A 15,248-nucleotide genomic window follows, 5' to 3' on the forward strand; every position below is an offset into this window, starting at 1 on the left:
AAAGACGTGCACAGTATATTCTGCCAATGTCGTGTAGAATTGAGGAGACTACCTACTTTTCTATCGTTCAACAAATGTTCTGTATACATACCACATGTCACGTCGTCACACGCCATACGAAACGTTTCTCGTTTGTTATTCGATAACGTACGCTAATACTTATATATAATGTGACAAGATTTATGAATGAAACACTTTTAACGCTCCGTATGCAGTCACGATGCGAACTTAGCGTAAGCAAACTGGTATTCAAAAGATATTATTTACGTGAGGCATAATTTTATTAAAAATATTTAAGCAATATTTTAAACTGGTGTTACATTTCACGAAGAGTAATATTACTATCGATTATAAATAACTCGTTAAAGTATTCGTTTTCAAAAAAATATCAAAGGATACTTAATTAAAAATTGTTTTTGACAGGAAATTAGCAGATAAATTGCTTAGGCGCGTCGAAGGTAGCATCTGAGTGTTATATTTTAGCAATGTTAATAACATTTAATGTATTAACAGTGATGAATGTTAATTGTATGTATTTTATAACACGCCAATGAATAGTAATGAAGTGTGACGATGTCGTAAGAAATACTAACTATTCCGTCTATTTAAATGTCTACAGTTTTTGCGAATACAATCTCTTCTATTCGCTGTGTTTTCGAACGAATCCGAAATGATATTAATATTTGGTCTGTCGAATCATTAAACCGAATTAAAGAACGATCGGGAAACATTAATAAATTTAATGAGCCTGTTCTGATATGGATCTCTGGATGATTCCGCGAAACCTACTCGTATGGACACGACGTGTAATGAACGTTTTGCACCTTTCGTTGGAAAAAATGTGCTTCTTAATATTTATTCGGATATTATTTGCGGAAGAAACTTTTCGGCCGGACGATAATTTATAATTTTCGTAATAAAATATTTTGATAAACGCTATAATATTACGTTCAATGATTTTTGTTTTTTATCAGATTTAATGTGATCAGATTTCATGACGACTTTCGTTACTTAGCTAATGAATTAATCGAAACCGATTTTCTGACTTTTTTTTTCTAAATTTCCCTCGCAGTTTAACATAAATTAACATGAATTCAATTAACGTTAACCGCATTATAAAATTATTAACTTTCAAATCAGCCTCACCCGTTTTATTGTTAGTATTTATCGGATTATAAATATGAATAACTCGTACATTGTCTTTGTTTATTCGATTCATGCGTAGTTTTGTAAGTTATACGGCTATGAAATTAAAATGATTATCTTAACAAACGACATGTAGAATTCAATTAACCTTTGTTAATTTTCTGTTACTATATCTCGTAAACAATATACTAATTAAGCCGAGCACCTTACATGTTACAATAGATTTTGTCTAGAAGACATACACGCAGACGATATATGACGACGCCATTTTGTTTATGACATATATATTACTTATTCCTCATATAAGTATATTTGGGTTTAGTTATGTGTATAGGTTATTGGAGATGTTATTGTGTTTAAATTAAATTTTTAATTTGAAAATACAGATCGGAAAATCATTAATACGAGCAGGATTAGAAGTATCTCGTTTTAGTTGCTTTCTTAACATAATATTTATAAGTTTTGAAGGTATTTTTTTTTAATTGCGACGGAAATAATATATATTGACATCCTTCGCTAACCGTTTATATTAGATAGTGAATGTATCTAGCTATTGTCTTATAAAAATAATCATGTATATTTTGTCTCATATGTCTACAAAAATTTTTATAAATCATATTTTCTTTATAACAACAATGTTGCTATCGTTTGTTAAGTTATTCTTATTGATTTTAATTTGTCGATCTATTTATGGTGATACAACCGATGCATTATTTACCTCCGTGCGGGCCAGCTCCTACCGGGACTCCAGAATAACAAGAAATTACTTAACCCTACATGTAACGCATAAATTTCAACACTTACAAAAACAATATATTCGTATTTCTTGTATTGATGACTTATTTTCTGGTTCATACGTCCAGGATTCAGAGGCGTGACAGGTGATAGATATTTTATTCATAAAACAGCATTGCCCTGGCGATGTTTATTATATCTTTTACAATTGCTGCTGTGCCCGTCTCATTATTTGTACTAAAGTCAAGCGTCCTATGATAATACTTGGAAAGATGAGCTTTTGATTAAATGGACTGCTTTAATGGAATTATTCTCAGATATGATGTCTGATAGAAGTTCTATGAGCCCACTAATATGGCCTATATAAGCAGAATTTAGACATCTAAAGTGAGTTTTTCATTCATAAATTGCTCTAAACAAGAAATTAAAAATGTATATGGGAGTATGGGAGAATAGAAGAATTAACTCGCGATGGACGCTTCACCCGCACGGTGAATACAGGGAATGAGCCGTTTCCTCTCTTTATGTATACTTTATATACATTTGGTAATTTTATATAAACCATAATTTTAATATAACAGCTGTAGGATAACGCTGATTGTTAGCGAGAGAATTTGTTACTTTGATAAACAAACTTCTATTTAATAAAAAAAAAATCTTCATTAATTTCTAAATATAATTAATAATTCAAAACGATCGGCAAGAAAGTGTCAGATATGAAAAATAATAAATTAATATACTCATATATAAGTTTCTTATAAACTTGAAGATTAGGAAATCGTATAAGGATAATCTTGGTATTGTGACGAGAAAGAGAGTTTTTATTTCTCTTCATATAAAATAATATGTTTGTATATAGTATATTGAATATAATAGTTATTAAACCTAAATAAAGACCAATTAATTATGGAAATATTAAGTAAAAAAAAACAAACTTGTGTATATAAAATAGAGGGTGAAAAACGGAGGTCTGTAGATACAAACGAACACACAGATGTTCTATTTGAAATAACAGAACCGTAAGAGAAGCCGACAATAATTATAGTATAAAGATGCGCTTCATCAAAGGAGCCGGTTGAACGATTCGTCTTGGCTATTTAGCGACGGCCATCACGACCACTGTTACTTGACCCGTATATACATATACATAGTTACTTCACGCTTTTAAAAAGTTTATAATGTTATTATATAATAAACGTACGATTAAATATTGATATGGTCACGATGCAAGTTTATTTTTATGATTGTCAATATTTCTATTTATGTGAAAATTTTCAGAAAATAACTACATTCATTTATTCCGTCTATCCTTTCTTAGACCTTAACTATAGTCGCTTGGTCGCTTGTAATGCGACATATGATAGATCAACCAAAAAAATTGAGACGATTTAGAAAGATTTAAAAATCATTGATAATATTAAATTATATATTTTTTTATTTGCAACAAAGAACTTTGTATATTATAACTTGGTAGCCAAATATCGAAACTGGTTTCTATAGTGTTCTAAATATAACTTAATAAATTTTATTTTAACAAGGTTACAAATCTTATTCTCTTAACTGGTAGTAAAATAAATTGTAGTACAATCCGTGACATTAGGTAGCTAAGTCTAATTGAGATTCATTTGGCAAAATACGCTTTTTAAGGTCGATCAAACGAACATTGTGCGTTCCGTATAACGTAATCAAAAATTTGAGAAAACGTTTGAGACACTTAGTTTCATAGTAAGCATTTACACAACATTAAAGTTATATTTTTTGATGTCAAACAGAATACAACACAAAGTTCTTGTACAAATCTTAATAGAAAAAATCTGTTTAAATATTCAAATTGTTGATAAAATAAATCTATAAATATGTGTATAATTAAATTGTATATAAAATAATGTACCTGGATCAATGTAGACGACTTGTATAATGGGCGGCTCATGATAAGACAAATTAACACTGTAATAATTACAGTTATAAATTTTAATTACACAGAGATACATGAACATGTTTGAGGAATTGAAGAGAAAGAGTTTGAATACAATGTATTGAAAGACAAAAACTTTATAAGGCATTTTTTTAGGAAATAATGCTAATATAATGTGGACTAAGCAATAAATAGTTTTTAATTTTAACCGATCAGAAGGACTTAGAAGTGAAAGTTGATATTATATCGTTCGCATTGAATTTTACATTTATAACTAACCTGATACATACAATAAGTAAGTCTCTTAATTGATAGTCCCTTCTTACTTGCAATATCACGAAGACTCCGAGACGACACATGGAACAAACATCTGTTCTGAAGCAAGCAAACATATTCCTATGAGTTATTGCGTCAAATAATTGATTCCCAGCGTCGTGCTGACATCCTTATGAGTTTAATTAAAACGTCTCTTGTCACAAACAGGTACCTGCAGACGCGGCGCGCGTTCCTGATGCTTACAGCACAAGGATAACTTGACAGTACTGCGAGTGAGTGACGAGAGAAGCTTCCAATACAAGCTTTGTTGAAGGTTTCAGAAGAAAGACGACAGTGAAAGACAAATATAGAATGAACATTATATATGGGAACTAAGAAGTTAGAGAATTACTTTTAAAATTAGTTATGTTTTGAATACGTGTGTTACATTAAGTAGAGTAGACAGTCTCTAAGCAAATCAAAGTTTGTTCTGACATATATATGTATATATTTGTATGTATTGTTGCTATTATTATTTATATTATATCTGAAACATACTTTATGTCTTCAACTTTGATGCACAATTTATTAATGTGACAAACAAATTATATCATTAAAATATTTTTCACATTTTAAACGTTAATTTATTTTAAAAATAAATGAACTCGCAATAAACGTTAACCAAAAAATGTTGTCGGCGGAAAGAAATTTAGAGGCGAACATATTAAGTTGGGTTTAAAATGTTGATACTTCATTGATTATGCGTGAGATATATTTAAAAACTATAGAAAGGACTTGTATGAAAATGGATACAGTGAAAAATGCAATTCTCGGATGAATATAGATTCCTCTAAGTTATTTTGTTATCTAAGGAGTTCATCGAAGCCTCAAAGATTACGTAGAATAAATGAAACTTATATATTTCGGATATACTACGCGTGAATTATTTTTTGTTAAAACTACACACTCCCGACGTTTCGGTTACTTTTCGGCAACCGTGATCACGTGCAGACGAGATGTGAATGTCTGTCAGTTGGTCCTGTTATTTATCATCAAAGATGATAGTATATAGATAGTATATGTAGTTTTAACAAAAAATAAAGCACGCGTCGTTTATCCGAAAAATATTAGTTCCATTTTAATGAATAAAACTCGTGAAATCTTAGATCTCATTATTACGTAGAATAAATTAGATTCTGCCAATGACACCAGAAGTCCAAAACTATGTTCCAATATTATATGTTCTTCCTACGTATAAGCTGTTCCTTCCCTTCTTATATATACCAAAAGTCGCTAGACTAGTTCCAAGCTCTACCACATAAACACTTACCATCAGAATCTTAAGAACAAATTGCCAAACGTTTTACTAAACACGAACAGCTTCTAGGTTTTCATTCATAAATTTCCACATGTGTATTATGACTGAAAATTAAAACTATCACTGTTTACAATTTGATGATACGATACCTACAATGGGAGCGTCTGTTCGTTTGAAGTATCATAGGTCGTATAAAAACACGAAAAGTAAAAACTTAATACTAAGTATAAAATACATTTTCATATCACCTGCCCGAGATCACGGTTGCTGGAAATAAATCGAAACGTCAGGATCATGTAGATATAAAAGAATAAAAAGCGCATAGTATCCGATAAACTTAGTTCCATTTCAATACGGTCCCGAAATTCACATGCTCTTAGTGAATATCTGTCTCAGTGTTTAAATTAGATAAAAATATTCTTTACGTATATATTTTTTTCGGCTTTTCATTAATCGTGTAACGTCTGTGTTATTGTAACAGTTAACGTTACGATGTTTCCTCAACGTGTATACAACTGTAAGTACCCGGTTTAACGGCATGTTATCTGCGCGTGCGCACGTCACTATTTCTAAGCACGTCCATGTAGTGACGTGTGCGCATGTCTTCCGGTAATTTGCTTTACGCCACCGTTTAGGTTGCTTGTCTTTACTCCTGCACAGCTCAATGATGTATTAACACGTATGTACTGAAAACATATCTTTGATGACACTTTGTCCTAATAAAAAAAAGGAGGTACATGGACATGTCATTAAAGCTGTTCACAGACTATACTTACATATATCAACCTAAAAAAGCGTATTGGTTATGCGAGCTTTATTTCAGAAAGCTTATTTATAAGCTTTGATACTTTCGTACATTATATTCATATAAATCTATTTACGTAGAATGTCCGTTTAAAATAACCTCTTGAAGTAACTTATACCTACTAACTCTTTATATGTACCTACTGTTTTGTCTCGTCCATGTACTTTAAATAGTATGTTAATACATTATAAAATTGATATATCAAGAATTAAATATTTTTAAAAACCATAGAAAGTTTGGATTAAATATTCTTTCCGTCGGACAAATTGTTTATTAAGATCCTGAAGGGTGAAGGTAAATTTAGGTGCGTTAATTTTGGCTACAAGAGCTTTTAAATGATTATCACGTATGTAAATTATCACAACTAAATATATTATACTTGCTGTAAATGTTTAAACCGTGTAAAAAGAAGGTTTTTATATGATGATAATTTACGCATAAAAATATTAAAATAGAGTGAAGTTTTCAGAAATTTTGAGCTCTGTTGATAATCTTTAATGTATACATATATGTATGTATATCAGATATCATTGTAAGAGGTTATATAAATTGTACATCAAAGTTGAAGTGATAAAGAATTTATGTTTCAGATATAATATAAATAATAATAGCAACAATACATACAAATATGTACATATATATGTCAAAATAAACTTTGATTCGTTTAGAGACTGTCAACTCCGTTGTTCTTTACTTTATTATTGGACAAAACATAACTAATTTTAAAAGTAATTCTCTAACTTCTTAGTTCCCACATATAATGTTCATTTTATATTTGCCTTTCACTGTCTTCTTTCTTCTGAAACCTTCACCAAAGCTTGTATCAGAAGCTTCTCTCGTCATTCACTCACAGTAATGTCAAGTTATCCTTGTGCTGTAAGCATCAGGAACGCGCGCCGCGTCTGCAGGTACCTGTTTGTGACAAGAAGTGTTTTAATTATAACTTATAAGGATGTCAGCACGACGCTGGGAATCAATTATTTCACGCAATAACTCATAGGAATATGTTTGCTTGCTTCAGAACAGATGTTTGTTCCATGTTTTGTCTCGGTGTCTTCGAGATATTGTAAGTAAGAAGTGAATATCAATTAAGAGACTTACTTATTGTATGTATCAGGTTAGTTATAAACGTATTTCACAAACAGTATTATATTTTCTCTTTAAGTTTTATGATCTGTCATACAACAACATTTTTCGAAATACAGTTGAGGTTTTTATTTAGCTGACACAACAGCCAATTAAATAAAACAAATTTATTTAATTTAACTTGCTTGTGCTGCTAACAGATTACAGTTTTAGTTTAATAACCTGTCAGTTAAAAAGGTATGGCTTACTAAAAATTATGAATTCTAAATTTGCAAAAAATCACTCTGAGCATCTTATGAAAATCCTTTTTGTGAAAATCTTATTTGTAAACTTGGATTGTACTTTAATATTTTATTTTATATTATTACGTACCTAATCATAGAATAAAAAACCTCCAGGACTATTATATATTTAGAAGCTATGTTATCAACACTGATTTTATTTTATATTGCTTAGCTTAAGTCGCTGCAGATATTTCATTTGTCCAGACTTAACTTCTTGTTCGATCTTAAATATTTTTGTGTATAAATGTAAATAAAAAATACAATCTAATTATGAAACGTTAGATCCTTTCTAAAAGAAAAGATTTGATTCCTCCAATACATTAATTTTAAATACTTATTGCCTAATTTCCTTTAAGATACTTGAGAGCTTTTTAAATAAATGAAGATAATATTTTATAGGTATATATGAAAAATAATTATTAAATGTATAGTCGGAAGGAAGCTTACAAGTAAACTGTTGAAAAACTTTTATCTAATCATGATAAGTTGTAATTGCGACGGACGGTCGAAATAAAGCTACAAACAACTCCGCCATCATAACTTACCGCCGATTATGGCAAAAAATACGCTTTTAAAAATGGTACGTCCAAACGTGAAACGACTTACAGCCGGCGCTGCACAATCCAATCTAGGCTCTATCGGATGCCGTTAAGGTCTGGTTTGTCATGTCAGGGATCTTGGTGGAAATATAAAAAAATATAAAGCAAATTACGTAGAAAAACCGCATTAGCAATAAACTTTGTTTAATGTTTGTTGTAATGTATGCGATGGAGTGGGAATGCAGTGGGACTGGTGGGACTGGTGGCGTGCGAACGAGATGGCCGTATGTGGATGGTAGCTGGTGGCCGAGCACCGGCAGCCAATAGGATCACGAGCGGCACAAGGGCGACGGAGAGGGCAGAGGTTTAGCGGCTATGAAATTGGTTCAAACCAGCTCAGATGGTATCGAAAAAACTAACTGATGGGGAAAATGTAATGAATTATTATGAATATTAAACAAAAAAATCTACTTACTACCTTTTACTAAGTATATGTTAGTGAAGTGCACAAAATATTCGTACCTACGTAATTGCAATATTGTCGAAATATATGAAACTATATTTATCTTTCGTTAAATAAAAAGATTGTTAGACTTAAAATTATATATTTTATTTCATCAAAACGGAATCATATCTATGACTTCTTAGTACTGAATATTGAATGATTCGTGATCATTAATAAATAAATTAAATTTGCTAGTTTTAAATAAAAATAAATACACTTAATATCTTTCCTTCATGTTAACAAAAAAATTCTCGTATTTAGAAATGACTCTCTTATATATTTTTTGTTACATCGCAATAACAAACTCCTTTATGATGAAACTCTGCATATCTATAGTGGAAAACAACGACAAACAAGTGATTTATTCCACGTAACATACCTCTACGTATATTTAAACTATTTTATCAATTTTCGTTGCTGACGGACAAACTCACAGACCGTTGTTTGTTGTATGCTTCCTATATACAAAAACATCAATTATTATTAAATATTTATCTGTTATTATTCTATCGGCTCCGACATCTGAACATGTATGCGCCATTTCATAAACATTGATAACTATCATAATTGTCTCTACATAGAGCACTGGTTTGACGCGCTCGACATATAATATATAATTTACGGAATACTCTATGACTCACAAAGGATCACCACCTATCATTTTTATATATCATGAATACTAGACATATGTGTGGCTTTGTCTGCAGTGAAACTAATGTACATTCGCTTTACCACTATTGCCATGTAATTAGCTATAGTACTTACAATTTCCAGTAAATATAATGTCTTTAAGAATTGATATGAGTTGTATATAGTGTATTACAAGTAAACAATAATATAGGAGCAGTTGGAAAAATATTTTTTTACAACATTTTTCAAAGATTAAAGTGAACATCCGATGAAAACACAGAATGAAGAAATTCAGAAGTTAAGAATGAAGAAACTAAGAATTAAACTGTCTCAGTTTATTACACGAGATTAATATCAAAATTGATTACAATTTTATTAAACCGATAATATCACTCGAGTAATCAATTTAGAACATAATTGTGAAATATAGTATAATTATGGCGAGAATTCTGTGATTTTAATAGTATTTCGTTCCTTAGGACTATTTAATTTTGATATAAAAACGGTTTTAATATATTGAGTTTTCGTATGTCAGGTCATTTCCTGATGGACGAATGGATTAAAACCTTTGCAATAAATAATAAGCAAGTTATAACGGAATTTAATTTGCTATGCTTACAAACTCAACTATGTGAACCCCTTGTCCCCCTCCAATTGATTTCTCTTAAGTTCTTTCAAGATGATACAATAATAAAATTACCTTATTGATATTTTTTAAATATAAATTAATAAAATAAATGTGAGACGAAAGTTTGGAGTTTATTAAAATTAAAATCTCACTAAATATTACTAGTTAAATTTATGGAAACAGCGCCATCTATCAAAGATATTTAAGACTAATGTCACGACCGGTATGCTACTATTAAGTAATTCGACTTACTATTGACAGAGGGCGTTTTAAAAAAATAAAAGGAAAACTATAAAAAGTCCTCTTACACAATTCCTAACTGTAAATTGCGTAGTATTTGTATAAAACAACTTAAGTTATTTAAAAAACTCACATTAAAAAAACAATAATTTCAAAATAAATTCTTTATTTAAATCGAAGTCTGTTTTGATATATTAGATATCTTTATTTATTTTTGTCCACTTAGTTATATATGATTAATTTCTCTCGCGTATTGTGGTTGTCTTTTACGGAAGCAGGTCAAATATTTCCAGGCTGTGTCCACTGGTTCGTGTGGTGTCTTGAACAAACACTTGTCAATGATCTTCTCAACCAAATCTTTATCTGAAATAAAAAAACATAAATCGCTAAACATACTTTTAACGCGATTTTTAACGAAACATGTATCCTTAGCTTTATAACGTGTAAGAACTTTAATCTGATATATTTTATCGTAATAGGAAACATCAATCTAATTTTAATACGTTAATATTAATTTAATTTTATTGTTACTAATCTTTCCTCTTTTAGATGATGTTGAATTAAGACTGTTCTCCATTTTTTGGGAGACAGTTCCAAGTGATATTTTTTCTGTCCGCGATTTTTGTTATTCAGTTACCTTGTTTTGCTACTTTCTTCATAACTACGTGTTGTTTGAGCACCCCTTCAGGTGACATGACTCCCGTTCTCGAAAGGTAACATAACAGCCAATTCTTCAAGGCGTAATTGGGACTCTGAAATTTATTAAATATATACGTTAGCCACAAAATAAGAGAGCTTAACGTCAATCAACAACTCAACGTAAATTCTTCTGAGACAATAGATTTTTAAAAATAAATAAGTTGGTAAAAAAAAATATGGACCTTCATTAACTTATCTATCGTATTGCGACCAAAATATTACTTGTTTAAAACCCGATTATGATAAATATTTATCATATGTAAATACATTTGTGTTAATGAGATCTAAGACTTTCGCGAGTTTTCTTCATTTAAATGAAACTAATGTTATTCGGATATACTACGCGCGCTTTATTTTTGTTAAAGACTACATACGAGACATCTCGTCCGCCCGTGATCACGGTTGCTGAAAAGTAACCGAAACGCCGGGAGCATGTAGTTTTTAACAAGAAATAAAGCACACGTAGTATTTCCGAATAATATAAGTTTCATTTAAACATTTGTGTTAATCGACAAATATTGTAATATTATTCACCATATGAACAAATGACAACGGCTAATCTTTGAAACGCTGGATAAAATTTGATAATACTTTCATTAGCAGGTAAGTAATACTATAAAGAAAAGCTTAGGCTACCTTGTAACCGACTTCAAAAAGGAGAAAAGCCCGCTATCCTAAGGTATTTTTATATTGTCCAACTCAGGATCTGATGAAGTGCTCAAAAATATAAGGACTAGTATCTTAAATAAAATGATTAAATCGTTTGCGGATATGCTAAAAATTATATACCCTACATTTTAGTCGAAGTGACCACACGTAAAATTCGTTAGACTACGTATTCTTAAGTATAGGACTTAACGTAGGTAGGTATCACCTACATGTATGACACCATTTTTCAAAAATATAATATGTTCGGGATTCGCTCGCGATTCACGAAGACAATGTTCCACGTACTCAGCGATCAAAGGCGATTTGTAGTTGGTAATTGAAGCGGTATTTCTAACCTGAAATGAATACGTCATTAATAGATCTTAATAAGCTGCAAAACAAAACACTATTTGTCCTTAATAAGAATGTAGTTTTTCTTAATAAACTTACTTGAACAAAGGAAAACAAAACAATTGCTAATATACAATAAAATTTTGTGGACATTTTTATGCTGTATTGTGCAAAGACGTAGATGAGATTGGATAGACCACGCACCTGTTACCATATTTATACTTTATATTATAGGCAGATCGTTTGTTTCTTTACTTTCCTTGTTGCAACTTTGTTTCTAAACACTGCAACATACAATGGTGTTTTAATATTTTCTCTTACTATGATAATAACATAATGTTATGATAACTAGGACAGTCATTCATAGATTAGAGATGGATTTCATTCATTGATAATTTATGGCCTGCTTCTGTATCTTAAGGGATAGGATAGGATCCGAAGGAGCTTTGAAGTATTGAAGGTAAATTTTAAATCATTTGGTATCTATTTTAGATGTTAATCATGAAAATCTGTAAGGTGTTTATAATATAAATTTATGTGTTTTTTGAAGTGAAACTTCCTATGGAACTTCCAGCAAGGTCTCCTTAAGCCTTTTACGTTCCTTGGGTTAAAAAGAGACAAAGCGAGCGGGAATGCGCGGCGCTCGAACACATGCGGGCAATCAATTGTGATTTTTAAGTAATGTTAATAAAGTTTGTCTTAAAGAAACACTAAAAATTCCTTAAAAATCAATTTCTACCCCTTCCTGTTTTCATTTCAACATTAAGAAGTTTCATTTCCGCGCAGAGGGACGCCACGCACAATTTTTTTATGTGAAAGGTGGCAAACAAGCCGACGACTTGCTTGATCGGAAGTAGTTACCATTGCGGATGCTTCACCAGCCTTGGTTGTTGAGAAAGGAGGAAAGGGTGGGAATAGGCAAAGGGCGACCGACTCTCTCGCTTATCGGACTTAACGCAACCTAACTACTTACGAATTAATATGTAAATATGACGATTAATTCCGATGGCTTAGAAATATTTCAGACAAATCATCACCAACGAAATATTCTATTTAAGGAAAGGGCCCTAATTAAAACCGAATAAACAGGAAGAACAAGAGACAAAACCAGTAGCAGAGCATATGGAAAGAGAGCACATACTTGAACAAAACACTGAGAACTGAAAAAGATAAACAAAGAAAACTAAAAATCAATAAAGAGACATAAAAACATTTCATCTTTATTACTTACTCTTTTTCGTCGTAAATTTGTACGTCATACAAGTGAGAGCGAGAGGTATAACAGCTAAATTTCTCTACAACCTACTAAAAGACTTGGTCCTGTCCAGAACTAACATCAAACAATTCTTGGAACGTCCTTTGGAGGTAGCCCGCATATGTAGGTTCGTGTCAAATTTATTTAGGTAGAGAAGAGCTTGGATGGTGGAGGTGAGCGTTTACAGAGCTTTAGATAGGGGCCCCTTAAACCTACACCTGGGTCGCAAGTTCGAGGCACTGTTAAAGCTTTTCTGCCTACAACGCGATGGACCCGGCACTCGCACGGCTAATCCATGGAATGCTACGAAGTTATCGTTGTACAAAAATTCTATGAGAAACAAAACGAGAAAAACATAAAACAAAGAGATGGACATAATCCAGAAAAAACGAATTCTCTGCTAAGAATCAAAAGCTAAGTATGTAAAAGCAGACAGAACCTTACCTTGACAGAATATTAAACAGTTTTAAAAGAACTTTTAACGAATAACTAGTCTATGAAGAGAAGATAAAGATGAAGACGAAATTATGAAGACAATTTTTAAAAAGCCTAAAATGTAAAAAAATGATATATCTATCCAATTTATCATTAAATGCAAATGCTGGAATACTTCTAAATTATTTCAAAAGGTATCTTGCAAAAGATTGTCAAAAAGAGGAATCTGCTTTCATTATTTTATTTTGACAAGGTTTAACAGTCATAATTTTCGTACTACTATGAAAATATGTATAATATGAGCTACTCCTATAATACGAGAGTGGTGGAGAACCTATTTAACCTAACCTGTTCTCGGTTATCTCTTACTGATTTATTCGTCACTTACCCTCTGTGATAATGGACATGCAAATTTAATTATCAATATTCTCAATATGTTCAAATAAAGTCTTAAATTTGTAAAAATATATTTATAATATTTATATAGTAGATAAAATTCTTGTTAATTTGTAACAAAGTGAATTAATGAAAAGATAACATGGAATCTCACCTTGTATTTCATCTTATATTAAGAAATGGATTTAACACAATATATCAGTGCTTATAGTACGATTAGAAATATGGTCCATCGCAAGAGATAAAGAGAAAGCTTTAAAGAGGTAAGAAAAAGTGAATAGGAGCGATAAATAAGAGAAAAAGATAAGCAGATCATATTAACAGAAGTAGAGACGAACCAGCTCAATATTATGAGCCAATTATTTAAATTAAATACAAAAGCCTCTTCCTGAACGTCAGCTATAAGAAACGTAATAAAATACTCTTACAAACGAGATAGGAAGACTCCGAGGTTTGACATCATTGGAGAGTAAAAAAAAGTCAATGGAAAATATCAAAAAAGTTCAAGATTCCTAGGAAACTAAGGTTGGATTTATAGGTAATTGAAATATAATTGTAGGTTTGGATTAACATATACATATATATATAACCATTTAATAATTATAATAACATAATAGAACCGCTACCAATGAAAGCCTTGCTAAATTTTCGTCTTCTATTCTAGGCATTACTTAAATAATGCATATTTATATCTATCTATTTTATTTTTTCGTACTATATTTCCTATGAATATCAACACTGGCTGCTGCTTGCGGTCTTCCCCGCATATTAAACCTCCTTTGAGATATGGGATAGCATCATCATGACGTTTCATTCGATTTCAGCAGGAACTGTTCAACAGATCCTGACTTGGTCACAATAGAATCATTGCAGGTTAAAAAAAATAAAAATTTTGACAACGAGTAACAAATACAAAGTCGAATATTAAATTTCTTTCTTTTCGATAACGGTTGAAAAGTAACCTAAGTTACCCTATGATATTACCTAATTTCTAGTGAAATTCTCGTGAAATCAATCCAGCCATTCTAGAGGTTATCCGGAACAAACAGGCAGATGGATAGGTGTTAATATAAAATAAATGCTATTCTTGTATGAATTCATATATTGAAAATCTGTTAATTTTAAATACCATACTGACACTTTATATCATTGGATTCATTAGCATTATAAAATATAATAGGAATACATTAAATACTCAGAAAGTACACATTTGTAATGTTAACATCAACAATGTATCTTATTTTTACTTCTGCAGCGGAACTATCAACCAAGCCAGCTCGATGAGATGCTTTTGTGATTAAAGTCTCTATTTTTATGATAAAAATATGACTGAATTGTCTTATTGCGGTTGTTACTTCTGAAAGTCTACAGTTATTTA

At 31.0% G+C, this 15,248-nt stretch overlaps 1 protein-coding gene across 1 annotated transcript; it reads right to left on the minus strand.

Annotated features, from left to right (window-relative positions):
* Positions 1–10,277: 10,277 nt before the first annotated feature.
* LOC116774048 (uncharacterized) lies at positions 10,278–11,959 on the minus strand. The gene is made up of 4 exons (XM_061523791.1): positions 11,884–11,959; positions 11,664–11,789; positions 10,724–10,838; positions 10,278–10,449 (listed from the first exon to the last, which is right to left on the minus strand). The coding sequence occupies exons 1-4, from the start codon at positions 11,935–11,937 to the stop codon at positions 10,313–10,315; spliced, it is 432 nt and encodes a 143-aa protein (XP_061379775.1). The 5' UTR covers positions 11,938–11,959; the 3' UTR covers positions 10,278–10,312.
* Between the last annotated feature and the right edge of the window lie 3,289 nt (positions 11,960–15,248).

Source organism: Danaus plexippus, chromosome 20 (genome assembly GCF_018135715.1).
Source record: "Danaus plexippus chromosome 20, MEX_DaPlex, whole genome shotgun sequence".
NCBI lineage: Eukaryota > Metazoa > Arthropoda > Insecta > Lepidoptera > Nymphalidae > Danaus > Danaus plexippus.

What these genes read in the sequence shown, in the direction of transcription:
- LOC116774048 (XM_061523791.1), bottom strand. Translation starts at nt 11,937, where the DNA reads ATGTCCACAAAATTTTATTGTATATTAGCAATTGTTTTGTTTTCCTTT. An exon ending in TGAAAAATGGTGTCATACAT is followed by an intron (nt 10,839 to 11,663) that starts GTAGGTGATACC and finishes AATAAATTTCAG; the next exon opens with AGTCCCAATTACGCCTTGAA. An exon ending in GAAGAAAGTAGCAAAACAAG is followed by an intron (nt 10,450 to 10,723) that starts GTAACTGAATAA and finishes TTTTTATTTCAG; the next exon opens with ATAAAGATTTGGTTGAGAAG.